Genomic DNA, 25,021 nt, shown 5'->3' with positions numbered 1-25,021 from the left:
TTGCGCCACCATCTTCCTCACCTGTCCTCGCCGACCACCACGCACCACCATCTGCGCGAACCAGCGCCGTCACGCCGCAACCACCATGCCTCTCCATCTTCTCCATGGCAGCAGCGAACGCGAGCATCTACCAGCCGCGACCACCACGAATCTGCAGAATCTCCACACCTCCATCTTCTCGCGAGCACCGCAGACCTGCAACCAAGACGTCCGACCACCGCGAGCCACCAGCGCCTGCATCTGCATCTGCGCGAACCAGTTCTCGCCTCCACTGTTTGCACAGCCACCGCTACAGCAGCGAACACCACCACGCCGGAGAAGAAGCCGGAGCAGCCGCGCCGTCAGCCGTCATTGCCATCTCCATCTCCATTGCATCTGCAGAAACCCTAATTCTGGAGAGAGAATCTGCACTGCCACGTGTCAGCGTCTGATAGGACAGTCAAACTGGTCAACTGGTCAACTCTGGTCAACTGGTCAAAGTCAGCAGTCAATTCTGGTCAATTTTGTAAAAATGCTTAAATAAGAGGGGTAGAATTGGAAATTGGACAGGAATTAAGTTGCTAATTAATTAAATAAAAATAAAAGATTTTAGCAACTGACAGATAAAGCCCAAAGTCCAGTGGAAGCCTATATAAAGAGACTTAAGAGAGCAGAAGGACTGATAATTTTTACTTACAGCTTAGACACTTAGAACTCTCTGGTTTTGGCAGATACCATCTCCACCACATCTCTCATTCTTTCTTTTATTTTCTTTCCTTCATATCATCATGTATTCCATCAAAGCCATGGAGGGCTAAGCTTTTAGGGTTGATTCCACTGTAATTTCTTAAATGGATTCTGAGGTTAGATGAATTTATATGTTTTGTTATTTTGAATATTGTTGTGGTTTTTGTTTATCTATGTCCTTTGCTTCTTAATCGAATAGAAAATAATGATTTTAAATCTACATGCATGTTAATCATATGAGTTAAAAGGTTTTTAAATTAAATTGAGACTTTACTTTGATTTTGTTTAGAAACTTTCATTTGATTAAATTAGTTTTTGCCAATAATTGAGACTTTAATTTGATTAGAGGTAATTACTTTAACTAAAATTAGTCAAGACTTTACTTTGATTAATTAAGTTTTCTATTTGGTAAAGAAACAAAGGAATAGACATGATTAGGCATAGTAAAATTAATTGAGACTGTACTTTGATTGAATTTACTATGGACAATCTAATAATTCTCACTTTTAATTGAGACTGTACTTTGATTAAAAGTGAGGATGCCAACAAATGAATTGAGTCTTTACATTGATTTATTTGTAAATCAACAACAATAATTAATTTAACAATAATCTCTAGATAACCAATGAAGAATCTTATTTAGAAAAAGCAGTGGAATTGACCTATTTACTATTACTGTGTTTACAAATCTTCCGTGTCATTTTCTTTGCATATCAAAACCTCCCTATTTTTATAGTTGCTAGTTTTAAATTGCATTTTTGAGAATCAAATATTTGAGATCAATTCCGTATTCGTTGTGAGACGACTCAGGGTTATCTTAACCCTAACTATTTTCTTCACTACAAACTGGCAATACTGAAGTTGCTTAAGTAGTGGTAATTTGATCGCCCAACGACAGCGATATCAAATTTGGCGCCGTTGCCGGGGAATACGGTTAGTATTTCTTTTATTTTGATTCTGTTTTTATTTATTTTATTTTATTTTATTTTTTATTTTTTATTTTTCTTTATTATTTATTTTACGCATATACGTTTGATATAGTTTGTTATTTTGTAGTATCTAGTTTTCTGTTAATATACTCCAAGCAAAGTTCTATTTTTGTTTTGATTAAGAATTTCTTTTAAGAAATTTTTGAGACTAGTTTGGAAAACTCTGTCTAGGAAAGACTTGGTATTTAAGTTGTCCATTGTGACGCACCTCTCTTTCTTGGGAGTAGACCCAACGACATCTTAACTCATTTCTTTCTTGAAATCTTTCTCCAAAACAAGAATAGGAAGAAAAAAAAACACACAGGGAAACACTTTCAGGTGGACTTGCATAGTGCATGACTCGGGCCAATCCGGGTCAATTTTATCAACTTGATTCAGAACTTGAAAGGAACTTGCGTAAATCACGTAGGAGACTTGAACTCAGGTGTTCTACTGAAGGAGCACCATCATCATCTGAACCTACCACTGAAAGTGTACCACTAGAATCACCTCTGGTGATTAACATATCTTCTGATCCATCACCTGAACCAGAAATTCAAGAAGATAGAATGGAAGAAAGAACAATAAGAGAGTTGGCTTCACCGGATGCAGCAATTACACAAAACATGTGCATCCAATATCCAGATGGAGAATGTGAGCTTAAGTCTGGGTTAATCCATCTTTTACCCAAATTCCATGGATTAGCAGGAGAAGACCCATACCATCACTTGAAGGAATTTCATGTTGTTTGTTCATCCATGAGACCTACAACAGTGACAGAGGAACATATCAAGCTTAAGGCTTTTCCATTCTCATTGCAAGATGCCGCTAAGAATTGGTTATACTGCCTTCCGCCAGGATCCATCAATACTTGGGAGACTCTGAAAAGATTATTTCTGGAAAAGTTTTTTCCAGCATCTAGAGTTGCTGCTATTCGCAAAGATATTTATGGGATAAGGCAACAAGAAAGAGAAAGTCTTCACGAGTATTGGGAAAGATTCAAAAAGTTGTGTGCTTCATGTCCTCATCACCAAATAAACGAGCATCTCCTCATTCAATACTTTTATGAGGGATTGAGTATCATGGATAGACAAATGATAGATGCTGCAAGTGGAGGGTCATTGGTGGACAAAACGCCAACAAATGCAAGACAATTGATTGAAACTATGGCGTCAAACCATCAACAATTTTCCACAAGGAGTAATTCTATAACTCTATTGAAGGGAACCCATGGAGTAGAAGCTTCATATGTTGCAGATCACAAGAAATTAGAAGGGAAGTTGGATGACTTAGCAGCCATGGTAAGGACCTTGACAGACTTACAGAAAAAGCCTATCCCTTCTACTTTATGTGGAATTTGTGCTTCTACTAATCATCCTACAGAGGCTTGTTCTATGTTAAAAGAGACAGGGACGTTAGATAATGAACAACCTCAGGCATATGCTGCAAACATCTATGGCAATAATAGACCACCTCGGCAGCAATACAACTATGATTTGTCCTCCAACAAGTACAACCCAGATTGGAAGGAATATCCCAGCCAGAAATGGGGAAATCAACAGCCTCAACACCAACAAGTCTATGTTCCACCTCAACAAAGGCAACAACCACAACCAGCGGCAACCTCTGGTGATTCAAACATGGAGGCAATGATGAAAATGATGGCTGACATGATGAAGGGACAAATCAATGAGTTGAAACAGACGATGGAAGCAACCAATCAAAATTTGCAGAACCAGATTGGACAAATGGCAAATGAGTTAAATCAGATGAAGTCTCAACAAGGCTCGAGCAATTTGCCTGCACAAACTGTAATCAACCCGAGAAATGTAAGTGCTATTACTTTAAGATCGGGTAAGCAAATACAAGGTCTTGGGGATGCCCAAGAAGATGAAGATAAGGACAATGAAGTTGTACCTAATGATGAAAGAGGAAGATCAGATGAAGCAACACAAGCAACATCTGAGATGCCTGCACCCAGTGATAACTCCAGGTTGGTATCCCCTAATACTTCCTCTGAAAATCCTTCTCCTTATTCTCCTCCTCCTCCCTATCCAAACCGTTTGAAACCAAAAACTAAAAAGATGGAGGAGTTAGACAAAGAAATCCTGAATACTTTCAAGAAAGTGGAGAAAAACATCCCTTTGTTGGATGCTGTGAGACAAATTCCTAAATACGCCAAGTTTCTCAAAGAATTATGTACACATAAAAGGCGTATTATGGACAAAGAGGTAGTGAACATGGGAAGAAATGTCTCTAGCTTAATCAAGAAGCCTGCAGTCAGAATGCCGCAAAAGTGTAAGGATCCAGGTATGTTTTCTGTTCCCTGCATTATAGGAAGTACTAAGTTTGACAATGCTATGTTAGATTTAGGAGCTTCTATTAATGTAATGCCTTTATCTGTTTTTACTTCACTTCATCTGGGACCTTTTAAGTCTACTGGTGTGGTCATTCAGTTGGCCAACCGTAGCACAGTTAACCCTGCAGGTGTGCTAGAAGATGTGCTTGTCCGTGTGGACAAGTTAATTTTTCCTACAGATTTCTACATCTTGGACATGAAGGATGATGAAGGAATAAGTTCAACCACAATTATCTTGGGAAGACCATTCATGATGACAGCACGTACCAAGATAGACGTGCATGCAGGATCCTTGACTATGGAGATAGGAGATGAGAAGGTGCAGTTCAACGTGCTAGAAGCCATGAAGCACCCAATTGAAGACCATTCTTTGTTTTGTATTGATTTATTGAGTAATGTAGTGAACAATTATGCTTTTGGACTTTTGGATGTTTTATCTGGTTTTTCTTCTTCTTTGGATTTTTCTTTTTCGAATGTTTCGGGCTCAATTTTAGACGAAAGAGAAAATTGCAAAACAGGTGATGTTGAGGACGCGGTGTCACTATTTGATACCTCTGTGGCGTCCAAGTGTGATGCTGAGGTGGCTGAAATTACCTTAGGCAGTAAAATGTTGCCATCTGTGGAACAGCCACCCACTTTGGAGTTGAAACCTTTACCATCTCATTTGAAATATGTTTATCTTGAGAGGGATGGGAAACTCCCTGTTATTATATTTGCCTTGCTTACTGACGAGCAGGAACAAAAGCTATTGCAGGTTATCAAAGATCACAAGCGAGCAATAGGCTGGACTTTGGCAGATATTCCTGGTATTAGTCCTTCTTTTTGCATGCACAGAATACTCTTGGAGGAGGATGCTAAGCCAGTGAGGCAACCTCAGAGGAGACTGAATCCTCAGCTGATGGAGGTTGTGAAGAAAGAAGTCACCAAGTTGCTACAAGCAGGTATTATATATCCCATTTCTGACAGCACTTGGGTGAGTCCTGTACATGTGGTCCCCAAGAAATCTGGGATCACCGTGGTCAAGAATGAGAAGAACGAGTTGATACCTACTCGTATTCAGAATAGCTGGAGGGTCTGTATTGATTATAGAAGACTAAACCATGCCACCAGGAAGGACCACTTTCCTTTACCATTCATGGACCAGATGCTAGATCGATTGGCAGGTAAGTCTCATTACTGTTTTCTTGATGGATTCTCTGGGTATTTTCAGATTTGTATTGCCCCAGAGGATCAACATAAAACTACCTCTACTTGTCCATTCGGTACATATGCTTATAGGAAAATGCCATTTGGCCTTTGCAATGCTCCTGGAACATTTCAGCGATGTATGATGAGTATTTTTACAGATTTGTTGGAGCATTGTATTGAGGTTTTTATGGATGATTTTAGTGTATATGGTTCATCTTTTGATCACTGCTTGTCTAATCTTGCTAGAGTCTTGGAGAGATGTGAAGAAACTAACCTTGTTCTAAATTTTGAAAAATGTCATTTTATGGTGGAACAAGGTATAGTTTTAGGTCACGTTGTTTCCAAGAATGGTATATCTGTAGATCCTGCTAAAATTGATATTATTTCACAATTGACTTACCCCTCTTCTGTGAAAGAGGTTCGATCTTTTCTTGGACATGCAGGATTTTACAGAAGGTTTATCAAGGACTTCAGCAAGATAGCTAACCCTCTCTCCAACTTGTTGCAAAAGGATGTAGTATTTGACTTTGGAGAGAGGTGCAAAGATGCGTTTGATACATTGAAAAAGGCGCTTACCACCACTCCTATCATCCAGCCACCTGACTGGACATTACCATTCGAGCTGATGTGTGATGCATCAAACTTTGCAGTAGGAGCGGTGCTTGCACAAAAAGATGGGAAGCTATCACATGTGATATATTATGCTTCCAGAACGTTGGACACAGCGCAGGCTAACTACACCACGACTGAGAAGGAATTATTGGCTGTTGTATTTGCCTTGGACAAATTCAGACCGTATATACTTGGTTCCAAGGTAATTGTTTATACTGATCATGCAGCATTAAAATTCCTTCTGAAGAAAGCAGATTCGAAACCAAGGTTGATCAGATGGATGCTACTGCTCCAAGTGTTTGACATTGAGATTCTAGACAGAAGTGGAGCACATAACTTGGTAGCCGATCATCTTAGCAGGATTGAAAATGGAGAAGATAACATTCCTATTAAGGATGACTTTCCTGATGAAGTCCTCCTAGCATTGACTGCTGTGAAAGGTATGTTTCCTGAACCTTGGTTTGCTGACATTGTTAATTATTTGGTTGTTTCTGCTATTCCTCCTTCCTTCTCCAAATATGAAAGAATCAAGCTAAAAAGTGAGGCAAAGTACTATATCTGGGAAGACCCAATTTTATGGCGCATTGGTAGTGACCAAGTCATAAGGAGGTGTGTTCCAGATATCGAGATACCTCATGTGCTTGAGTTCTGTCATTCGTCTCCTTTTGGTGGACATTATGGCACACAAAGAACAGGTAGGAAGGTGTTGGATTGTGGATTATATTGGCCTACTATTTTTAAAGATGCACAGAGGGTATATGAAAATTGTGAGCAGTGCCAAAGGGCAGCCAGATCCATTACAAGAAGGGATGAAATGCCTCAACAACCCATGCTATATTGTGAGGTATTTGATATTTGGGGTATTGATTTTATGGGTCCTTTTCCTTCTTCTTTTGGGTTTTCTTATATTTTGCTTGCTGTAGACTATGTCTCCAAATGGGTGGAAGCCATAGCTACAAGGACTAATGATTCTCGAGTTGTTATGAGTTTTGTCAGGTCTAACATTTTCTGCAGATTTGGGATACCACGAGCCATCATCAGTGACCAGGGGACTCATTTCTGTAATAGGCTACTTGAGAACATGTTGAAGAAGTATGGGGTGACACATCGCATTGCTACACCATATCACCCCCAAACCAATGGACAAGCAGAGATCTCTAACAGAGAGATTAAAAAGATACTAGAGAAAGTAGTGAAGCCTAGTCGAAAGGATTGGGCAACAAGATTGGATGATGCACTTTGGGCACCCAGGACAGCCTACAAAACACCTATAGGTATGTCACCTTTCAGGGTGGTTTTTGGAAAGGCTTGTCATCTACCTGTGGAGATTGAACATCGGGCCTATTGGGCCGTGAAAGCATGCAACTTGGATTTGGAAGAAGCAGGAAATGAGCGAAAGCTTCAGTTGCAAGAACTAGAGGAGATTAGGCTAGCAGCCTATGAAAATTCAAAGTTCTACAAAGAGAAAACCAAGAAGTTCCATGACCAAAAGCTTGTGGCTAGAAAGGATTTCAAGGTAGGCCAGAAGGTGTTACTATACAAATCCAAGCTTGGTCACATGAGTGGTAAGTTGCGTTCTACTTGGGAAGGACCATACATTGTTACAGAAGTCTTCCCTTATGGAGCAGTGGAGATCAAGGAAGAATCTTCAGCAAGAACTTTTAAAGTTAATGGGCATCGTCTTCGGATATTCAATGAAAATCAAGATATGCTGAATAAGACGATGGATGGGATGAACTTGACTTCTCCCTCATACCTTCCACCTTGAGGAGGTAAGTACACTTCATACTTTTTCTTTGCATTTTATACATATTGAATACATTGAGGACAATGCATGGATAAAGTGTGGGGGTGTGGGGAGATTTCCCCCTTTTCTGTTTTTGTTTTCTATTTGTTTTGTTTTTCCTTTTCTAATTTTGTTTTCTGTTTGTTTTTATAAAAAAAAAAAAGAAAAAGTTTCTGTTTTCAATAAAACATATTGACATTGGATTTTTGGATTTGATTTACTAATTGGAACGGTCATAATTCTGGAAAAATAAAAGTCATGTGCTATGAGTGGATTGTTGTCTGTGATTTACTGATTGAGTTGATTTGAGAGTTTCTGGAATAAATCCTTTGTGAAAGAGTTTTTGACCTTGTGAGTTTTGAGCTTTATTGTAAGGATGAACTACCATGTGTCATTCCTATTTTTCTTGTGTGATTTGCTCATGTCTTGTTGGTACTCAAATGTTTAGCTTGATTCTGTTGTTTTGCATCTTAGGTGAACATGCATGATTTGATATGACTGAGGCATTTCTTGTTTTTAGCTACTTGGCCAAATAAGCTAACCATAACATTGATCCATTGGTAGCCCCTTGAGCTTAAACCTCTTTTTCTTGTTTTGAGCATATTGTTAAACCTTAAAAAGAAAAAGACCATGTTTGTCCTTAGGGAGAAAGAAGGAGCTAGTGGATTATGTTGAGATTGGTTGAGGAATAAAGTGTGGGGGTGTGTATTTCCCCCACAAAGTTGTAAAAATGGCAAAAGGAAAATAATTGTTGATGACAGAGTGTTGAAATGAAAAATGATTTGTTGTCTGAAAAAGAGCAACAAAGGATAAAAGAAAAAAAAAGAAGAAGAGAGATTGTTTTTGAAACTATGCTCCATAACTTTTTCTTCCTTACTATTTCAAAAACACACAAATCCTAAAGTTTTTCCTACCTTTGCCTTGCCCTCATTATAACCTGTGAAAAGTCCTCATGATTTTTGAATGCATGTTTTCTGAAAGCTGTGAATATTAGAGTCTTGCTAAGCATTGAGAGTGTTTACTTGCATGGGTATTTTGAGTGAAAACACAAGCCAAAACACTTGAGCGAATCTTGGTGAGAAAATATATATTTAACTTGAGTGTTTCTCTTTCATATTTGATTATCTTGTAAACTCAAAAGATTAACTCATGTGTGAAAAACAGAATTTTATCCATTTGTTTATGCATGACAACATGATTTCTAGAAGTTTGATCTGTTTCCATTGGTATTCATTTCTTTAATCCACTGAAAATATGGAATAAAAGACCTCAGAAAAAAGTTTTGAAATTATTCAATTTTGCCCAGGAGTGCAAAAGGATAAGTGTGGGTGTGTAATGAGTTCAAATTTTTGCCCAAATTTAATATTTAAATTTGGGGATTTAATTGAATTTTCTATGCTAAAAGATTGATTTCATTAGGATTTGTGATTATTGGATTTATTGAGTAAGTTTGGTAAAAGTGGCGTAAAAATTGATTTTAGTTGCATAAAATATTATTGGATATTCTAACGTTTGTTAATGCAGCTGGAATTTATTTTTGGTCAATTAATAGTGTGATTTTAAAATATTCAAAGTTACAAAATAAGTCCAAAATCAAGAAATTCTGAAAAAGAATAAATCAGGAGCTAAATGCACCCCCAGATTTTATTTGCACACTCCTCCCTCAAGTGGACCACAAAAACCTGTTCTGCACCCCCAGTTTTCACTAAGTTGCACCCCTCCTACCACTTAAACTCCACTAAACCAGATCATGCCATGTGGCAATCCCCACCTCTTAAAATTAGCCAACCAGAACAAGCCACGTGTCATAATCCTACCCTCACCAAATTAACCAATCAGATTCTGCCACGTCATCATCTCCTCCATCTCACTCATGAAACCCTAACCCTAATTTTCTTCTCTCCTTCCACCACCATGGCAGCCGCCGCCGCACCTCCTCACCTCTTCCGGCCACCACGACGCACCAGCAGCCATGGCAGCCACCAGCCACCTCCATCACGTAATCTTCTCCGTGAGCTTTTTCGCAACACCATCGCGTCCCAACTTACTCCTCCATCTCTCCCGCAACTCACCTCGCCGGCCACCATTACAGCAGCCATCGCGACCATCTTCTCGCGCAGAATTCCACCACGAATCTGCACCTTGCGCCACCATCTTCCTCACCTGTCCTCGCCGACCACCACGCACCACCATCTGCGCGAACCAGCGCCGTCACGCCGCAACCACCATGCCTCTCCATCTTTTCCATGGCAGCAGCGAACGCGAGCATCTACCAGCCGCGACCACCACGAATCTGCAGAATCTCCACACCTCCATCTTCTCGCGAGCACCGCAGACCTGCAACCAAGATGTCCGACCACCGCGAGCCACCAGCGCCTGCATCTGCATCTGCGCGAACCAGTTCTCGCCTCCACTGTTTGCACAGCCACCGTTGCAGCAGCGAACACCACCACGCCGGAGAAGAAGCCGGAGCAGCCGCGCCGTCAGCCGTCATTGCCATCTCCATCTCCATTGCATCTGCAGAAACCCTAATTCTGGAGAGAGAATCTGCACTGCCACGTGTCAGCGTCTGATAGGACAGTCAAACTGGTCAACTGGTCAACTCTGGTCAACTGGTCAAAGTCAGCAGTCAATTCTGGTCAATTTTGTAAAAATGCTTAAATAAGAGGGGTAGAATTGGAAATTGGACAGGAATTAAGTTGCTAATTAATTAAATAAAAATAAAAGATTTTAGCAACTGACAGATAAAGCCCAAAGTCCAGTGGAAGCCTATATAAAGAGACTTAAGAGAGCAGAAGGACTGACAATTTTTACTTACAGCTTAGACACTTAGAACTCTCTGGTTTTGGCAGATACCATCTCCACCACATCTCTCATTCTTTCTTTTATTTTCTTTCCTTCATATCATCATGTATTCCATCAAAGCCATGGAGGGCTAAGCTTTTAGGGTTGATTCCACTGTAATTTCTTAAATGGATTCTGAGGTTAGATGAATTTATATGTTTTGTTATTTTGAATATTGTTGTGGTTTTTGTTTATCTATGTCCTTTGCTTCTTAATCGAATAGAAAATAATGATTTTAAATCTACATGCATGTTAATCATATGAGTTAAAAGGTTTTTAAATTAAATTGAGACTTTACTTTGATTTTGTTTAGAAACTTTCATTTGATTAAATTAGTTTTTGCCAATAATTGAGACTTTAATTTGATTAGAGGTAATTACTTTAACTAAAATTAGTCAAGACTTTACTTTGATTAATTAAGTTTTCTATTTGGTAAAGAAACAAAGGAATAGACATGATTAGGCATAGTAAAATTAATTGAGACTGTACTTTGATTGAATTTACTATGGACAATCTAATAATTCTCACTTTTAATTGAGACTGTACTTTGATTAAAAGTGAGGATGCCAACAAATGAATTGAGTCTTTACATTGATTTATTTGTAAATCAACAACAATAATTAATTTAACAATAATCTCTAGATAACCAATGAAGAATCTTATTTAGAAAAAGCAGTGGAATTGACCTATTTACTATTACTGTGTTTACAAATCTTCCGTGTCATTTTCTTTGCATATCAAAACCTCCCTATTTTTATAGTTGCTAGTTTTAAATTGCATTTTTGAGAATCAAATATTTGAGATCAATTCCGTATTCGTTGTGAGACGACTCAGGGTTATCTTAACCCTAACTATTTTCTTCACTACAAACTGGCAATACTGAAGTTGCTTAAGTAGTGGTAATTTGATCGCCCAACGACAGCGATATCAAATTTGGCGCCGTTGCCGGGGAATACGGTTAGTATTTCTTTTATTTTGATTCTGTTTTTATTTATTTTATTTTATTTTATTTTATTTTATTTTTTATTTTTTATTTTTCTTTATTATTTATTTTACGCATATACATTTGATATAGTTTGTTATTTTGTAGTATCTAGTTTTCTGTTAATATACTCCAAGCAAAGTTCTATTTTTGTTTTGATTAAGAATTTCTTTTAAGAAATTTTTGAGACTAGTTTGAAAAACTCTGTCTAGGAAAGACTTGGTATTTAAGTTGTCCATTGTGACGCACCTCTATTTCCTGGGAGTAGACCCAACGACATCTTAACTCATTTCTTTCTTGAAATCTTTCTCCAAAACAAGAATAGGAAGAAAAAAAAACACACAGGGAAACACTTTCAGGTGGACTTGCATAGTGCATGACTCGGGCCAATCCGGGTCAATTTTATCAACTTGATTCAGAACTTGAAAGGAACTTGCGTAAATCACGTAGGAGACTTGAACTCAGGTGTTCTACTGAAGGAGCACCATCATCATCTGAACCTACCACTGAAAGTGTACCACTAGAATCACCTCTGGTGATTAACATATCTTCTGATCCATCACCTGAACCAGAAATTCAAGAAGATAGAATGGAAGAAAGAACAATAAGAGAGTTGGCTTCACCGGATGCAGCAATTACACAAAACATGTGCATCCAATATCCAGATGGAGAATGTGAGCTTAAGTCTGGGTTAATCCATCTTTTACCCAAATTCCATGGATTAGCAGGAGAAGACCCATACCATCACTTGAAGGAATTTCATGTTGTTTGTTCATCCATGAGACCTACAACAGTGACAGAGGAACATATCAAGCTTAAGGCTTTTCCATTCTCATTGCAAGATGCCGCTAAGAATTGGTTATACTGCCTTCCGCCAGGATCCATCAATACTTGGGAGACTCTGAAAAGATTATTTCTGGAAAAGTTTTTTCCAGCATCTAGAGTTGCTGCTATTCGCAAAGATATTTATGGGATAAGGCAACAAGAAAGAGAAAGTCTTCACGAGTATTGGGAAAGATTCAAAAAGTTGTGTGCTTCATGTCCTCATCACCAAATAAACGAGCATCTCCTCATTCAATACTTTTATGAGGGATTGAGTATCATGGATAGACAAATGATAGATGCTGCAAGTGGAGGGTCATTGGTGGAAAAAACGCCAACAAATGCAAGACAATTGATTGAAACTATGGCGTCAAACCATCAACAATTTTCCACAAGGAGTAATTCTATAACTCTATTGAAGGGAACCCATGGAGTAGAAGCTTTATATGTTGCAGATCACAAGAAATTAGAAGGGAAGTTGGATGACTTAGCAGCCATGGTAAGGACCTTGACAGACTTACAGAAAAAGCCTATCCCTTCTACTTTATGTGGAATTTGTGCTTCTACTAATCATCCTACAGAGGCTTGTTCTATGTTAAAAGAGACAGAGACGTTAGATAATGAACAACCTCAGGCATATACTGCAAACATCTATGGCAATAATAGACCACCTCGGCAGCAATACAACTATGATTTGTCCTCCAACAAGTACAACCCAGATTGGAAGGAATATCCCAGCCAGAAATGGGGAAATCAACAGCCTCAACACCAACAAGTCTATGTTCCACCTCAACAAAGGCAACAACCACAACCAGCGGCAACCTCTGGTGATTCAAACATGGAGGCAATGATGAAAATGATGGCTGACATGATGAAGGGACAAATCAATGAGTTGAAACAGACGATGGAAGCAACCAATCAAAATTTGCAGAACCAGATTGGACAAATGGCAAATGAGTTAAATCAGATGAAGTCTCAACAAGGCTCGAGCAATTTGCCTGCACAAACTGTAATCAACCCGAGAAATGTAAGTGCTATTACTTTAAGATCGGGTAAGCAAATACAAGGTCTTGGGGATGCCCAAGAAGATGAAGATAAGGACAATGAAGTTGTACCTAATGATGAAAGAGGAAGATCAGATGAAGCAACACAAGCAACATCTGAGATGCCTGCACCCAGTGATAACTCCAGGTTGGTATCCCCTAATACTTCCTCTGAAAATCCTTCTCCTTATTCTCCTCCTCCTCCCTATCCAAACCGTTTGAAACCAAAAACTAAAAAGATGGAGGAGTTAGACAAAGAAATCCTGAATACTTTCAAGAAAGTGGAGATAAACATCCCTTTGTTGGATGCTGTGAGAGAAATTCCTAAATACGCCAAGTTTCTCAAAGAATTATGTACACATAAAAGGCGTATTATGGACAAAGAGGTAGTGAACATGGGAAGAAATGTCTCTAGCTTAATCAAGAAGCCTGCAGTCAGAATGCCGCAAAAGTGTAAGGATCCAGGTATGTTTTCTGTTCCCTGCATTATAGGAAGTACTAAGTTTGACAATGCTATGTTAGATTTAGGAGCTTCTATTAATGTAATGCCTTTATCTGTTTTTACTTCACTTCATCTGGGACCTTTTAAGTCTACTGGTGTGGTCATTCAGTTGGCCAACCGTAGCACAGTTAACCCTGCAGGTGTGCTAGAAGATGTGCTTGTCCGTGTGGACAAGTTAATTTTTCCTACAGATTTCTACATCTTGGACATGAAGGATGATGAAGGAATAAGTTCAACCACAATTATCTTGGGAAGACCATTCATGATGACAGCACGTACCAAGATAGACGTGCATGCAGGATCCTTGACTATGGAGATAGGAGATGAGAAGGTGCAGTTCAACGTGCTAGAAGCCATGAAGCACCCAATTGAAGACCATTCTTTGTTTTGTATTGATTTATTGAGTAATGTAGTGAACAATTATGCTTTTGGACTTTTGGATGTTTTATCTGGTTTTTCTTCTTCTTTGGATTTTTCTTTTTCGAATGTTTCGGGCTCAATTTTAGACGAAAGAGAAAATTGCAAAACAGGTGATGTTGAGGACGCGGTGTCACTATTTGATACCTCTGTGGCGTCCAAGTGTGATGCTGAGGTGGCTGAAATTACCTTAGGCAGTAAAATGTTGCCATCTGTGGAACAGCCACCCACTTTGGAGTTGAAACCTTTACCATCTCATTTGAAATATGTTTATCTTGAGAGGGATGGGAAACTCCCTGTTATTATATTTGCCTTGCTTACTGACGAGCAGGAACAAAAGCTATTGCAGGTTATCAAAGATCACAAGCGAGCAATAGGCTGGACTTTGGCAGATATTCCTGGTATTAGTCCTTCTTTTTGCATGCACAGAATACTCTTGGAGGAGGATGCTAAGCCAGTGAGGCAACCTCAGAGGAGACTGAATCCTCAGCTGATGGAGGTTGTGAAGAAAGAAGTCACCAAGTTGCTACAAGCAGGTATTATATATCCCATTTCTGACAGCACTTGGGTGAGTCCTGTACATGTGGTCCCCAAGAAATCTGGGATCACCGTGGTCAAGAATGAGAAGAACGAGTTGATACCTACTCGTATTCAGAATAGCTGGAGGGTCTGTATTGATTATAGAAGACTAAACCATGCCACCAGGAAGGACCACTTTCCTTTACCATTCATGGACCAGATGCTAGATCGATTGGCAGGTAAGTCTCATTACTGTTTTCTTGATGGATTCTCTGGGTATTTTCAGATTTGTATTGCCCCAGAGGATCAACATAAAACTACCTCTACTTGTCCATTCGGTACATATGCTTATAGGAAAATGCCATTTGGCCTTTGCAATGCTCCTGGAACATTTCAGCGATGTATGATGAGTATTTTTACAGATTTGTTGGAGCATTGTATTGAGGTTTTTATGGATGATTTTAGTGTATATGGTTCATCTTTTGATCACTGCTTGTCTAATCTTGCTAGAGTCTTGGAGAGATGTGAAGAAACTAACCTTGTTCTAAATTTTGAAAAATGTCATTTTATGGTGGAACAAGGTATAGTTTTAGGTCACGTTGTTTCCAAGAATGGTATATCTGTAGATCCTGCTAAAATTGATATTATTTCACAATTGACTTACCCCTCTTCTGTGAAAGAGGTTCGATCTTTTCTTGGACATGCAGGATTTTACAGAAGGTTTATCAAGGACTTCAGCAAGATAGCTAACCCTCTCTCCAACTTGTTGCAAAAGGATGTAGTATTTGACTTTGGAGAGAGGTGCAAAGATGCGTTTGATACATTGAAAAAGGCGCTTACCACCACTCCTATCATCCAGCCACCTGACTGGACATTACCATTCGAGCTGATGTGTGATGCATCAAACTTTGCAGTAGGAGCGGTGCTTGCACAAAAAGATGGGAAGCTATCACATGTGATATATTATGCTTCCAGAACGTTGGACACAGCGCAGGCTAACTACACCACGACTGAGAAGGAATTATTGGCTGTTGTATTTGCCTTGGACAAATTCAGACCGTATATACTTGGTTCCAAGGTAATTGTTTATACTGATCATGCAGCATTAAAATTCCTTCTGAAGAAAGCAGATTCGAAACCAAGGTTGATCAGATGGATGCTACTGCTCCAAGTGTTTGACATTGAGATTCTAGACAGAAGTGGAGCACATAACTTGGTAGCCGATCATCTTAGCAGGATTGAAAATGGAGAAGATAACATTCCTATTAAGGATGACTTTCCTGATGAAGTCCTCCTAGCATTGACTGCTGTGAAAGGTATGTTTCCTGAACCTTGGTTTGCTGACATTGTTAATTATTTGGTTGTTTCTGCTATTCCTCCTTCCTTCTCCAAATATGAAAGAATCAAGCTAAAAAGTGAGGCAAAGTACTATATCTGGGAAGACCCAATTTTATGGCGCATTGGTAGTGACCAAGTCATAAGGAGGTGTGTTCCAGATATCGAGATACCTCATGTGCTTGAGTTCTGTCATTCGTCTCCTTTTGGTGGACATTATGGCACACAAAGAACAGGTAGGAAGGTGTTGGATTGTGGATTATATTGGCCTACTATTTTTAAAGATGCACAGAGGGTATATGAAAATTGTGAGCAGTGCCAAAGGGCAGCCAGATCCATTACAAGAAGGGATGAAATGCCTCAACAACCCATGCTATATTGTGAGGTATTTGATATTTGGGGTATTGATTTTATGGGTCCTTTTCCTTCTTCTTTTGGGTTTTCTTATATTTTGCTTGCTGTAGACTATGTCTCCAAATGGGTGGAAGCCATAGCTACAAGGACTAATGATTCTCGAGTTGTTATGAGTTTTGTCAGGTCTAACATTTTCTGCAGATTTGGGATACCACGAGCCATCATCAGTGACCAGGGGACTCATTTCTGTAATAGGCTACTTGAGAACATGTTGAAGAAGTATGGGGTGACACATCGCATTGCTACACCATATCACCCCCAAACCAATGGACAAGCAGAGATCTCTAACAGAGAGATTAAAAAGATACTAGAGAAAGTAGTGAAGCCTAGTCGAAAGGATTGGGCAACAAGATTGGATGATGCACTTTGGGCACCCAGGACAGCCTACAAAACACCTATAGGTATGTCACCTTTCAGGGTGGTTTTTGGAAAGGCTTGTCATCTACCTGTGGAGATTGAACATCGGGCCTATTGGGCCGTGAAAGCATGCAACTTGGATTTGGAAGAAGCAGGAAATGAGCGAAAGCTTCAGTTGCAAGAACTAGAGGAGATTAGGCTAGCAGCCTATGAAAATTCAAAGTTCTACAAAGAGAAAACCAAGAAGTTCCATGACCAAAAGCTTGTGGCTAGAAAGGATTTCAAGGTAGGCCAGAAGGTGTTACTATACAAATCCAAGCTTGGTCACATGAGTGGTAAGTTGCGTTCTACTTGGGAAGGACCATACATTGTTACAGAAGTCTTCCCTTATGGAGCAGTGGAGATCAAGGAAGAATCTTCAGCAAGAACTTTTAAAGTTAATGGGCATCGTCTTCGGATATTCAATGAAAATCAAGATATGCTGAATAAGACGATGGATGGGATGAACTTGACTTCTCCCTCATACCTTCCACCTTGAGGAGGTAAGTACACTTCATACTTTTTCTTTGCATTTTATACATATTGAATACATTGAGGACAATGCATGGATAAAGTGTGGGGGTGTGGGGAGATTTCCCCCTTTTCTGTTTTTGTTTTCTATTTGTTTTGTTTTTCCTTTTCTAATTTTGTTTTCTGTTTGTTTTTATAAAAAAAAAAAGAAAAAGTTTCTGTTTTCAATAAAACATATTGACATTGGATTTTTGGATTTGATTTACTAATTGGAACGGTCATAATTCTGGAAAAATAAAAGTCATGTGCTATGAGTGGATTGTTGTCTGTGATTTACTGATTGAGTTGATTTGAGAGTTTCTGGAATAAATCTTTTGTGAAAGAGTTTTTGACCTTGTGAGTTTTGAGCTTTATTGTAAGGATGAACTACCATGTGTCATTCCTATTTTTCTTGTGTGATTTGCTCATGTCTTGTTGGTACTCAAATGTTTAGCTTGATTCTGTTGTTTTGCATCTTAGGTGAACATGCATGATTTGATATGACTGAGGCATTTCTTGTTTTTAGCTACTTGGCCAAATAAGCTAACCATAACATTGATCCATTGGTAGCCCCTTGAGCTTAAACCTCTTTTTCTTGTTTTGAGCATATTGTTAAACCTTAAAAAGAAAAAGACCATGTTTGTCCTTAGGGAGAAAGAAGGAGCTAGTGGATTATGTTGAGATTGGTTGAGGAATAAAGTGTGGGGGTGTGTATTTCCCCCACAAAGTTGTAAAAATGGCAAAAGGAAAATAATTGTTGATGACAGAGTGTTGAAATGAAAAATGATTTGTTGTCTGAAAAAGAGCAACAAAGGATAAAAGAAAAAAAAAAGAAGAAGAAGAGAGATTGTTTTTGAAACTATGCTCCATAACTTTTTCTTCCTTACTATTTCAAAAACACACAAATCCTAAAGTTTTTCCTACCTTTGCCTTGCCCTCATTATAACCTGTGAAAAGTCCTCATGATTTTTGAATGCATGTTATCTGAAAGCTGTGAATATTAGAGTCTTGCTAAGCATTGAGAGTGTTTACTTGCATGGTATTTTGAGTGAAAACACAAGCCAAAACACTTGAGCGAATCTTGGTGAGAAAATATATATTTAACTTGAGTGTTTCTCTTTCATATTTGATTATCTTGTAAACTCAAAAGATTAACTCATGTGTGAAAAACAGAATTTTATCCATTTGTTTATGCATGACAACATGATTTCTAGAAGTTTGATCTGTTTCCATTGGTATTCATTTCTTTAATCCACTGAAAATATGGAATAAAAGACCTCAGAAAAAAGTTTTGAAATTATTCAATTTTGCCCAGGAGTGCAAAAGGATAAGTGTGGGTGTGTAATGAGTTCAAATTTTTGCCCTCATTTAATATTTAAATTTGGGGATTTAATTGAATTTTCTGTGCTAAAAGATTGATTTAATTAGGATTTGTGATTATTGGATTTATTGAGTAAGTTTGGTAAAAGTGGCGTAAAAATTGATTTTAGTTGCATAAAATATTATTGGATATTCTAACGTTTGTTAATGCAGCTGGAATTTATTTTTGGTCAATTAATAGTGTGATTTTAAAATATTCAAAGTTACAAAATAAGTCCAAAATCAAGAAATTCTGAAAAAGAATAAATCAGGAGCTAAATGCACCCCCAGATTTTATTTGCACACTCCTCCCTCAAGTGGACCACAAAAACCTGTTCTGCACCCCCAGTTTTCACTAAGTTGCACCCCTCCTACCACTTAAACTCCACTAAACCAGATCATGCCATGTGGCAATCCCCACCTCTTAAAATTAGCCAACCAGAACAAGCCACGTGTCATAATCCTACCCTCACCAAATTAACCAATCAGATTCTGCCACGTCATCATCTCCTCCATCTCACTCATGAAACCCTAACCCTAATTTTCTTCTCTCCTTCCACCACCATGGCAGCCGCCGCCGCACCTCCTCACCTCTTCCGGCCACCGCGACGCACCAGCAGCCATGGCAGCCACCAGCCACCTCCATCACGTAATCTTCTCCGTGAGCTTTTTCGCAACACCATCGCGTCCCAACTTACTCCTCCATCTCTCCCGCAACTCACCTCGCCGGCCACCATTACAGCAGCCATCGCGACCATCTTCTCGCGCAGAATTCCACCACGAATCTGCACCTTGCGCCACCATCTTCCTCACCTGTCCTCGCCGACCACCACGCACCACCATCTGCGCGAACCAGCGCCGTCACGCCGCAACCACCATGCCTCTCCATCTTCTCCATGGCAGCAGCGAACGCGAGCATCTACCAGCCGCGACCACCACGAATCTGCAGAATCTCCACACCTCCATCTTCTCGCGAGCACCGCAGACCTGCAACCAAGACGTCCGACCACCACGAGCCACCAGCGCCTGCATCTGCATCTGCACGAACCAGTTCTCGCCTCCACTGTTTGCACAGCCACCGCTGCAGCAGCGAACACCACCACGCCGGAGAAGAAGCCGGAGCAGCCGCGCCGTCAGCCGTCATTGCCATCTCCATCTCCATTGCATCTGCAAAAACCCTAATTCTGGAGAGAGAATCTGCACTGCCACGTGTCAGCGTCTGATAGGACAGTCAAACTGGTCAACTGGTCAACTCTGGTCAACTGGTCAAAGTCAGCAGTCAATTCTGGTCAATGTTGTAAAAATGCTTAAATAAGAGGGGTAGAATTGGAAATTGGACAGGAATTAAGTTGCTAATTAATTAAATAAAAATAAAAGATTTTAGCAACTGACAGATAAAGCCCAAAGTCCAGTGGAAGCCTATATAAAGAGACTTAAGAGAGCAGAAGGACTGACAATTTTTACTTACAGCTTAGACACTTAGAACTCTCTGGTTTTGGCAGATACCATCTCCACCACATCTCTCATTCTTTCTTTTATTTTCTTTCCTTCATATCATCATGTATTCCATCAAAGCCATGGAGGGCTAAGCTTTTAGGGTTGATTCCACTGTAATTTCTTAAATGCATTCTGAGGTTAGATGAATTTATATGTTTTGTTATTTTGAATATTGTTGTGGTTTTTGTTTATCTATGTCCTTTGCTTCTTAATCGAATAGAAAATAATGATTTTAAATCTACATGCATGCTAATCATATGAGTTAAAAGGTTTTTAAATTAAATTGAGACTTTACTTTGATTTTGTTTAGAAACTTTCATTTGATTAAATTAGTTTTTGCCAATAATTGAGACTTTAATTTGATTAGAGGTAATTACTTTAACTAAAATTAGTCAAGACTTTACTTTGATTAATTAAGTTTTCTATTTGGTAAAGAAACAAAGGAATAGACATGATTAGGCATAGTAAAATTAATTGAGACTATACTTTGATTGAATTTACTATGGACAATCTAATAATTCTCACTTTTAATTGAGACTGTACTTTGATTAAAAGTGAGGATGCCAACAAATGAATTGAGTCTTTACATTGATTTATTTGTAAATCAACAACAATAATTAATTTAACAATAATCTCTAGATAACCAATGAAGAATCTTATTTAGAAAAAGCAGTGGAATTGACCTATTTACTATTACTGTGTTTACAAATCTTCCGTGTCATTTTCTTTGCATATCAAAACCTCCCTATTTTTATAGTTGCTAGTTTTAAATTGCATTTTTGAGAATCAAATATTTGAGATCAATTCCGTATTCGTTGTGAGACGACTCAGGGTTATCTTAACCCTAACTATTTTCTTCACTACAAACTGGCAATACTGAAGTTGCTTAAGTAGTGGTAATTTGATCGCCCAACGACAGCGATATCACACTTCAATCAACCGTAGAAGAACAAGTTGTTGAATTTTTACACATCATTGGACACAACATCAAGAATTGAAGTGTATCATTTTTTTTCATCGGTTCGGATAAACTATCAGTAGAAACTTTTACAATGTGTTGAACACAATTTTAATGTTGGAGTCTGAGTTTTTAGTTCAACCATCAAGGATGGAGGCTGATCCATATATCCTAAATAATAGTCGATTTTAACCATACTTGAAGGCACCCTGATTTTGAGGTAGAAAAGATTGGCCAACTCAAAATGTATTTGGATGTGATTTTAACATGAAATTCACATACATACTAGGTGGGTGTAACATCCTTACTGGAAATTACTTAATTAAACAAACAAATAATAATTGAAATCAATACGGCGTAGTTTTATTATTCCCAAAACGCGGGAAATTTAAGACATTATACAACGTGCCAAAAACTATTTAATAATAGTAATAAAGCATTACAATTTCCAAAATCCAATAAAGATAGCACTAAGCATAAATAAATCCCTAGCTCAAACCCTAAGCTAGCCCCTTTCTTCGTCTCTAAGTCTCAACTGCATCACCTGTAGTATCATCTGCTCCCGTGTAAAGAATTACACGATCATCGCCAAGCACAAGCAGAAAGGGTGAGCTTATAAATAATTAATAAAACAAGTTAATAAAATTAACAATACACCCAACTGTTTAATTCTAGTTAGTTCTTGGCCAAGACCTTAATCCCCAAGGCTTTTCAACCTTCACAACACACAAACAGTTAGCCTTGGATTCAGGATTTATGATGCTCACATGAACCTGCCCGCTCGTGGTCCTGCCTCCACGAACCTCCTCGCTCGTAGTCCTACTCTATGGACCTACCCGCTCGTAGTCCAACACACGTGATCCCACCAGCTACGTACCTCCCCGCACATAGCATCTATCAAGTGTGAGCACAGAACATATGAACCTACCTCGCTCGTATCCCCAGACGAGAGTAACTAGATATAAACCTCTCTGCTCATATCATCACGTGTTCATCACCATCTATGAACCTACCCACTCATGACACAACATCTCTTGGTTCAAGTACGCATCAATGCGTACAAACAACACACATAAAACCCACGCCTGCAACAATATTGCCTGGCACAGCCTAAGCGCTGCCAAGTGACTTTTCTTGTGCAAACCGCCTGGCTTTAAAACACAAAACTACACTATGCTCGCTCAGGCTAAAAGCCTTCGCCAAAGCGATCAAGCCTGTCTCGCTTAAGCTAGGCAAAAAGAGAGTTTTAATTTTGTTCTTAACAAGGTTTGAACCCACAACCACTCCATTACAAAGTCAATGCACAACCAAATCAACCAATTCATGTTTTGTGATAATTACTATAATTTTAGGATTACATTATCACTACTCACGTTCAAGTATAACCTTAAATAAATACACATATTAAAATAACATATAATTGGCATATATAAGACTCGAACCCAAGTCTCACACAACCAAGTAGTTTTAACCATTTGAGCTAATACTTTGTCATATCAAATTGCATTAAATGCCATAAAGGCTCCTACTTCTCTCATTTATTAAATAATTATTTATTTAATTATTTAAATTTCTCAGGTCTTATAGTGGGTGGGAACAACTTTCGATTCAAGAATTTTAAAGGATGGACTAATTAGGGAGGATTCATTGATCATACCACCAGGTTTGGGTTTCATTTTTTGGTAGTATGTTTGTTGGTATGAACTTAGGTTTAATGGCTATAACATTCGATCATTGTAGGAAAGTACTTCCTTGGGGATGTTGGATTTATGTTGAAACGAGACATAATTACACCATATAGAGGCATTAGATACCACTTGAAAGAGTAATCAAGAAGAGCTCAATATATAGCGATTATGTTCTTTAATCATTGTCATTCATCAATTGGAAATATCATTGACACAACATTTGGTGTGTTGAAAAAATGATTTGTCATTATAGCCAATGGAACAAAACCTCGTTACTCTTTGAGACAATGACAAAAATAGTTATCTTTATTTATTTCCGTTGTCGGGAATTGAACTCGGGTCTCCTGGGTGAAAGCTAGATATCCTAACCACTAGACAACAACGGATTTGTTAATAAAATAAAAAGTAACAACTCAAACATTGTTACTATTATTGTATAATATAAATAGTAGAAGCATGCTTTAAAAAAAGTTGATTTAAATTGTGAAAAAAATATATAAAACTCATTAATTTGAGAAAAAAAAAAAGAATTATAACATGTAAGAATAAAATAAACAGTAACCACTTTAAAAATTTATAATATCATAGTTATATATTTCTTTAAACTCCTTTAATTTGCATAACACTTTATTCATTGGCTAAAGCAAGTACTCATTATATTTCTGTAACTTGTCATATTATTTATACTTCATGTTATACTTGTCTTTCTTCCTTGTCCTTTCTTTTTTTATAAGAATGCAAGTGATATTTTGTCCATTTAAGATGGAACTAAGTTATTATTTTTGGGGTGGTCACGACCAAAATAGGACAGGTCGGTTGAAATATTCAACCTTTAAGTCTGTTTTGGTGAAACCTATCTAATTAGCCAAAATAGCGAGCCAAAGACAAGACAGTTCGCTCCAGCTCACTGTCCCATTTTATATTTTATTTTTTAAAATAAAAAATAAAATAAAAATAATTTAAAAATTAATTTTTTATATTATATTTCTATAAAGATGTAAATATGCAATACTATTAATATGTGTATTAATATGCGTAAGAGCATTAAAACTTGATATTGAATCATAAAAAACCATATAGTACACAACCCTCATCATATTCATACATAGGCATAAGAGATTGTTCAAACAACATCAAAAAAACAAACCTCTAAATCACATCACATAGAGCACGTAAATTCATTACACGCAAGAATCAAATGATAACAACAGGACTCAAAATCATAACACATAAGGACAACCTCCTAACCTAGAAATCATTGCTCTAGGATTTTCTCTACCCTTTCATATTCAAGTCAAGGTAAAATTTGGCAAAAAGAGAGTTTTAATTTCATTCTTAACAAGGTTTGAACCCACAACCACTCCATTACAAAGTTAATGCACAAACAAATCAACCAATTCATGTTTCATGATAATTTCTATAATTTTAGGATTACATTATCACTACTCACATTCAAGCATAACCTTAAAACTTTATTTACTTCCGTTGCCGGGAATTGAACCCGGGTCTCCTAGGTGAAAGCCAAATATCCTAACCACTAGACGACAACGGATTTGTTGATAAAATAAAAAGTAACCACTCAAACATTGTTACTATTATTGTATAATATAAATAGTTGAAGCATGCTTTAAAAAAAGTTGATTTAAATTGTGAAAAAAAATATATAAAACTCATTAATTTGAGAAAAAAGAGTTATAACATGTAAAAATAAAATAAATAGTAACCACTTTAAAAAGTTATATATTTTAAAATAAAAATAATTTAAAAGATTAAATTTTTTATATTATATTTCTATAAAGATGTAAATATGCAATACTATTGTAATTTAAATCATTAACACTTACAAACTAAGTTCAAATTATTAGTTATAATAGAATAATTTAACATGTAAATTTAATAATTATTTTAGTTTATCCAATTAAAAATACTAATTAATAAATTAAAAAATAATAAATATTTATATGATTAAATATGTTTTTAATATTTATTTATAAAATATATAAAAAAATTCAAAAAATAAAAATAAAAAATAAAAAATATTAAAAAAAATGGTGTGTTAGTCCACCAACCCGCCTTGTGTTAGGACGAGTTACAAT

At 37.7% G+C, this 25,021-nt stretch overlaps 2 protein-coding genes and 1 non-coding gene across 3 annotated transcripts; 2 read left to right on the top strand and 1 right to left on the bottom strand.

The window, feature by feature from the left end:
• Positions 1 to 1,959: 1,959 nt before the first annotated feature.
• LOC146888213 (uncharacterized) lies at positions 1,960 to 10,472 on the top strand. The gene is made up of 4 exons (XM_085670003.1): positions 1,960 to 3,607; positions 3,662 to 4,571; positions 9,561 to 10,128; positions 10,460 to 10,472. The coding sequence occupies exons 1-4, from the start codon at positions 2,051 to 2,053 to the stop codon at positions 10,470 to 10,472; spliced, it is 3,048 nt and encodes a 1,015-aa protein (XP_085526129.1). The 5' UTR covers positions 1,960 to 2,050.
• A 1,278-nt stretch (positions 10,473 to 11,750) lies between these two features.
• Positions 11,751 to 23,066, top strand: LOC146888212 (uncharacterized). The gene is made up of 4 exons (XM_085670002.1): positions 11,751 to 13,398; positions 13,453 to 14,362; positions 19,354 to 19,914; positions 22,978 to 23,066. The coding sequence occupies exons 1-4, from the start codon at positions 11,842 to 11,844 to the stop codon at positions 23,064 to 23,066; spliced, it is 3,117 nt and encodes a 1,038-aa protein (XP_085526128.1). The 5' UTR covers positions 11,751 to 11,841.
• Positions 23,067 to 24,405: 1,339 nt separating this feature from the next.
• Positions 24,406 to 24,477, bottom strand: TRNAE-UUC (transfer RNA glutamic acid (anticodon UUC)). The gene has a single exon. It is a non-coding gene; the product is annotated as a tRNA-Glu (tRNA).
• Positions 24,478 to 25,021: the final 544 nt, after the last annotated feature.

Source organism: Vigna unguiculata, chromosome 2, assembly GCF_037176805.1.
Source record: "Vigna unguiculata cultivar grain cowpea cultivar isolate G323 ecotype 2 chromosome 2, ASM3717680v1, whole genome shotgun sequence".
Classification (NCBI taxonomy): domain Eukaryota; kingdom Viridiplantae; phylum Streptophyta; class Magnoliopsida; order Fabales; family Fabaceae; genus Vigna; species Vigna unguiculata.
Note: the sequence above shows the minus strand (reverse complement) of the source record. Positions and strands in the feature narration are given on the sequence as shown.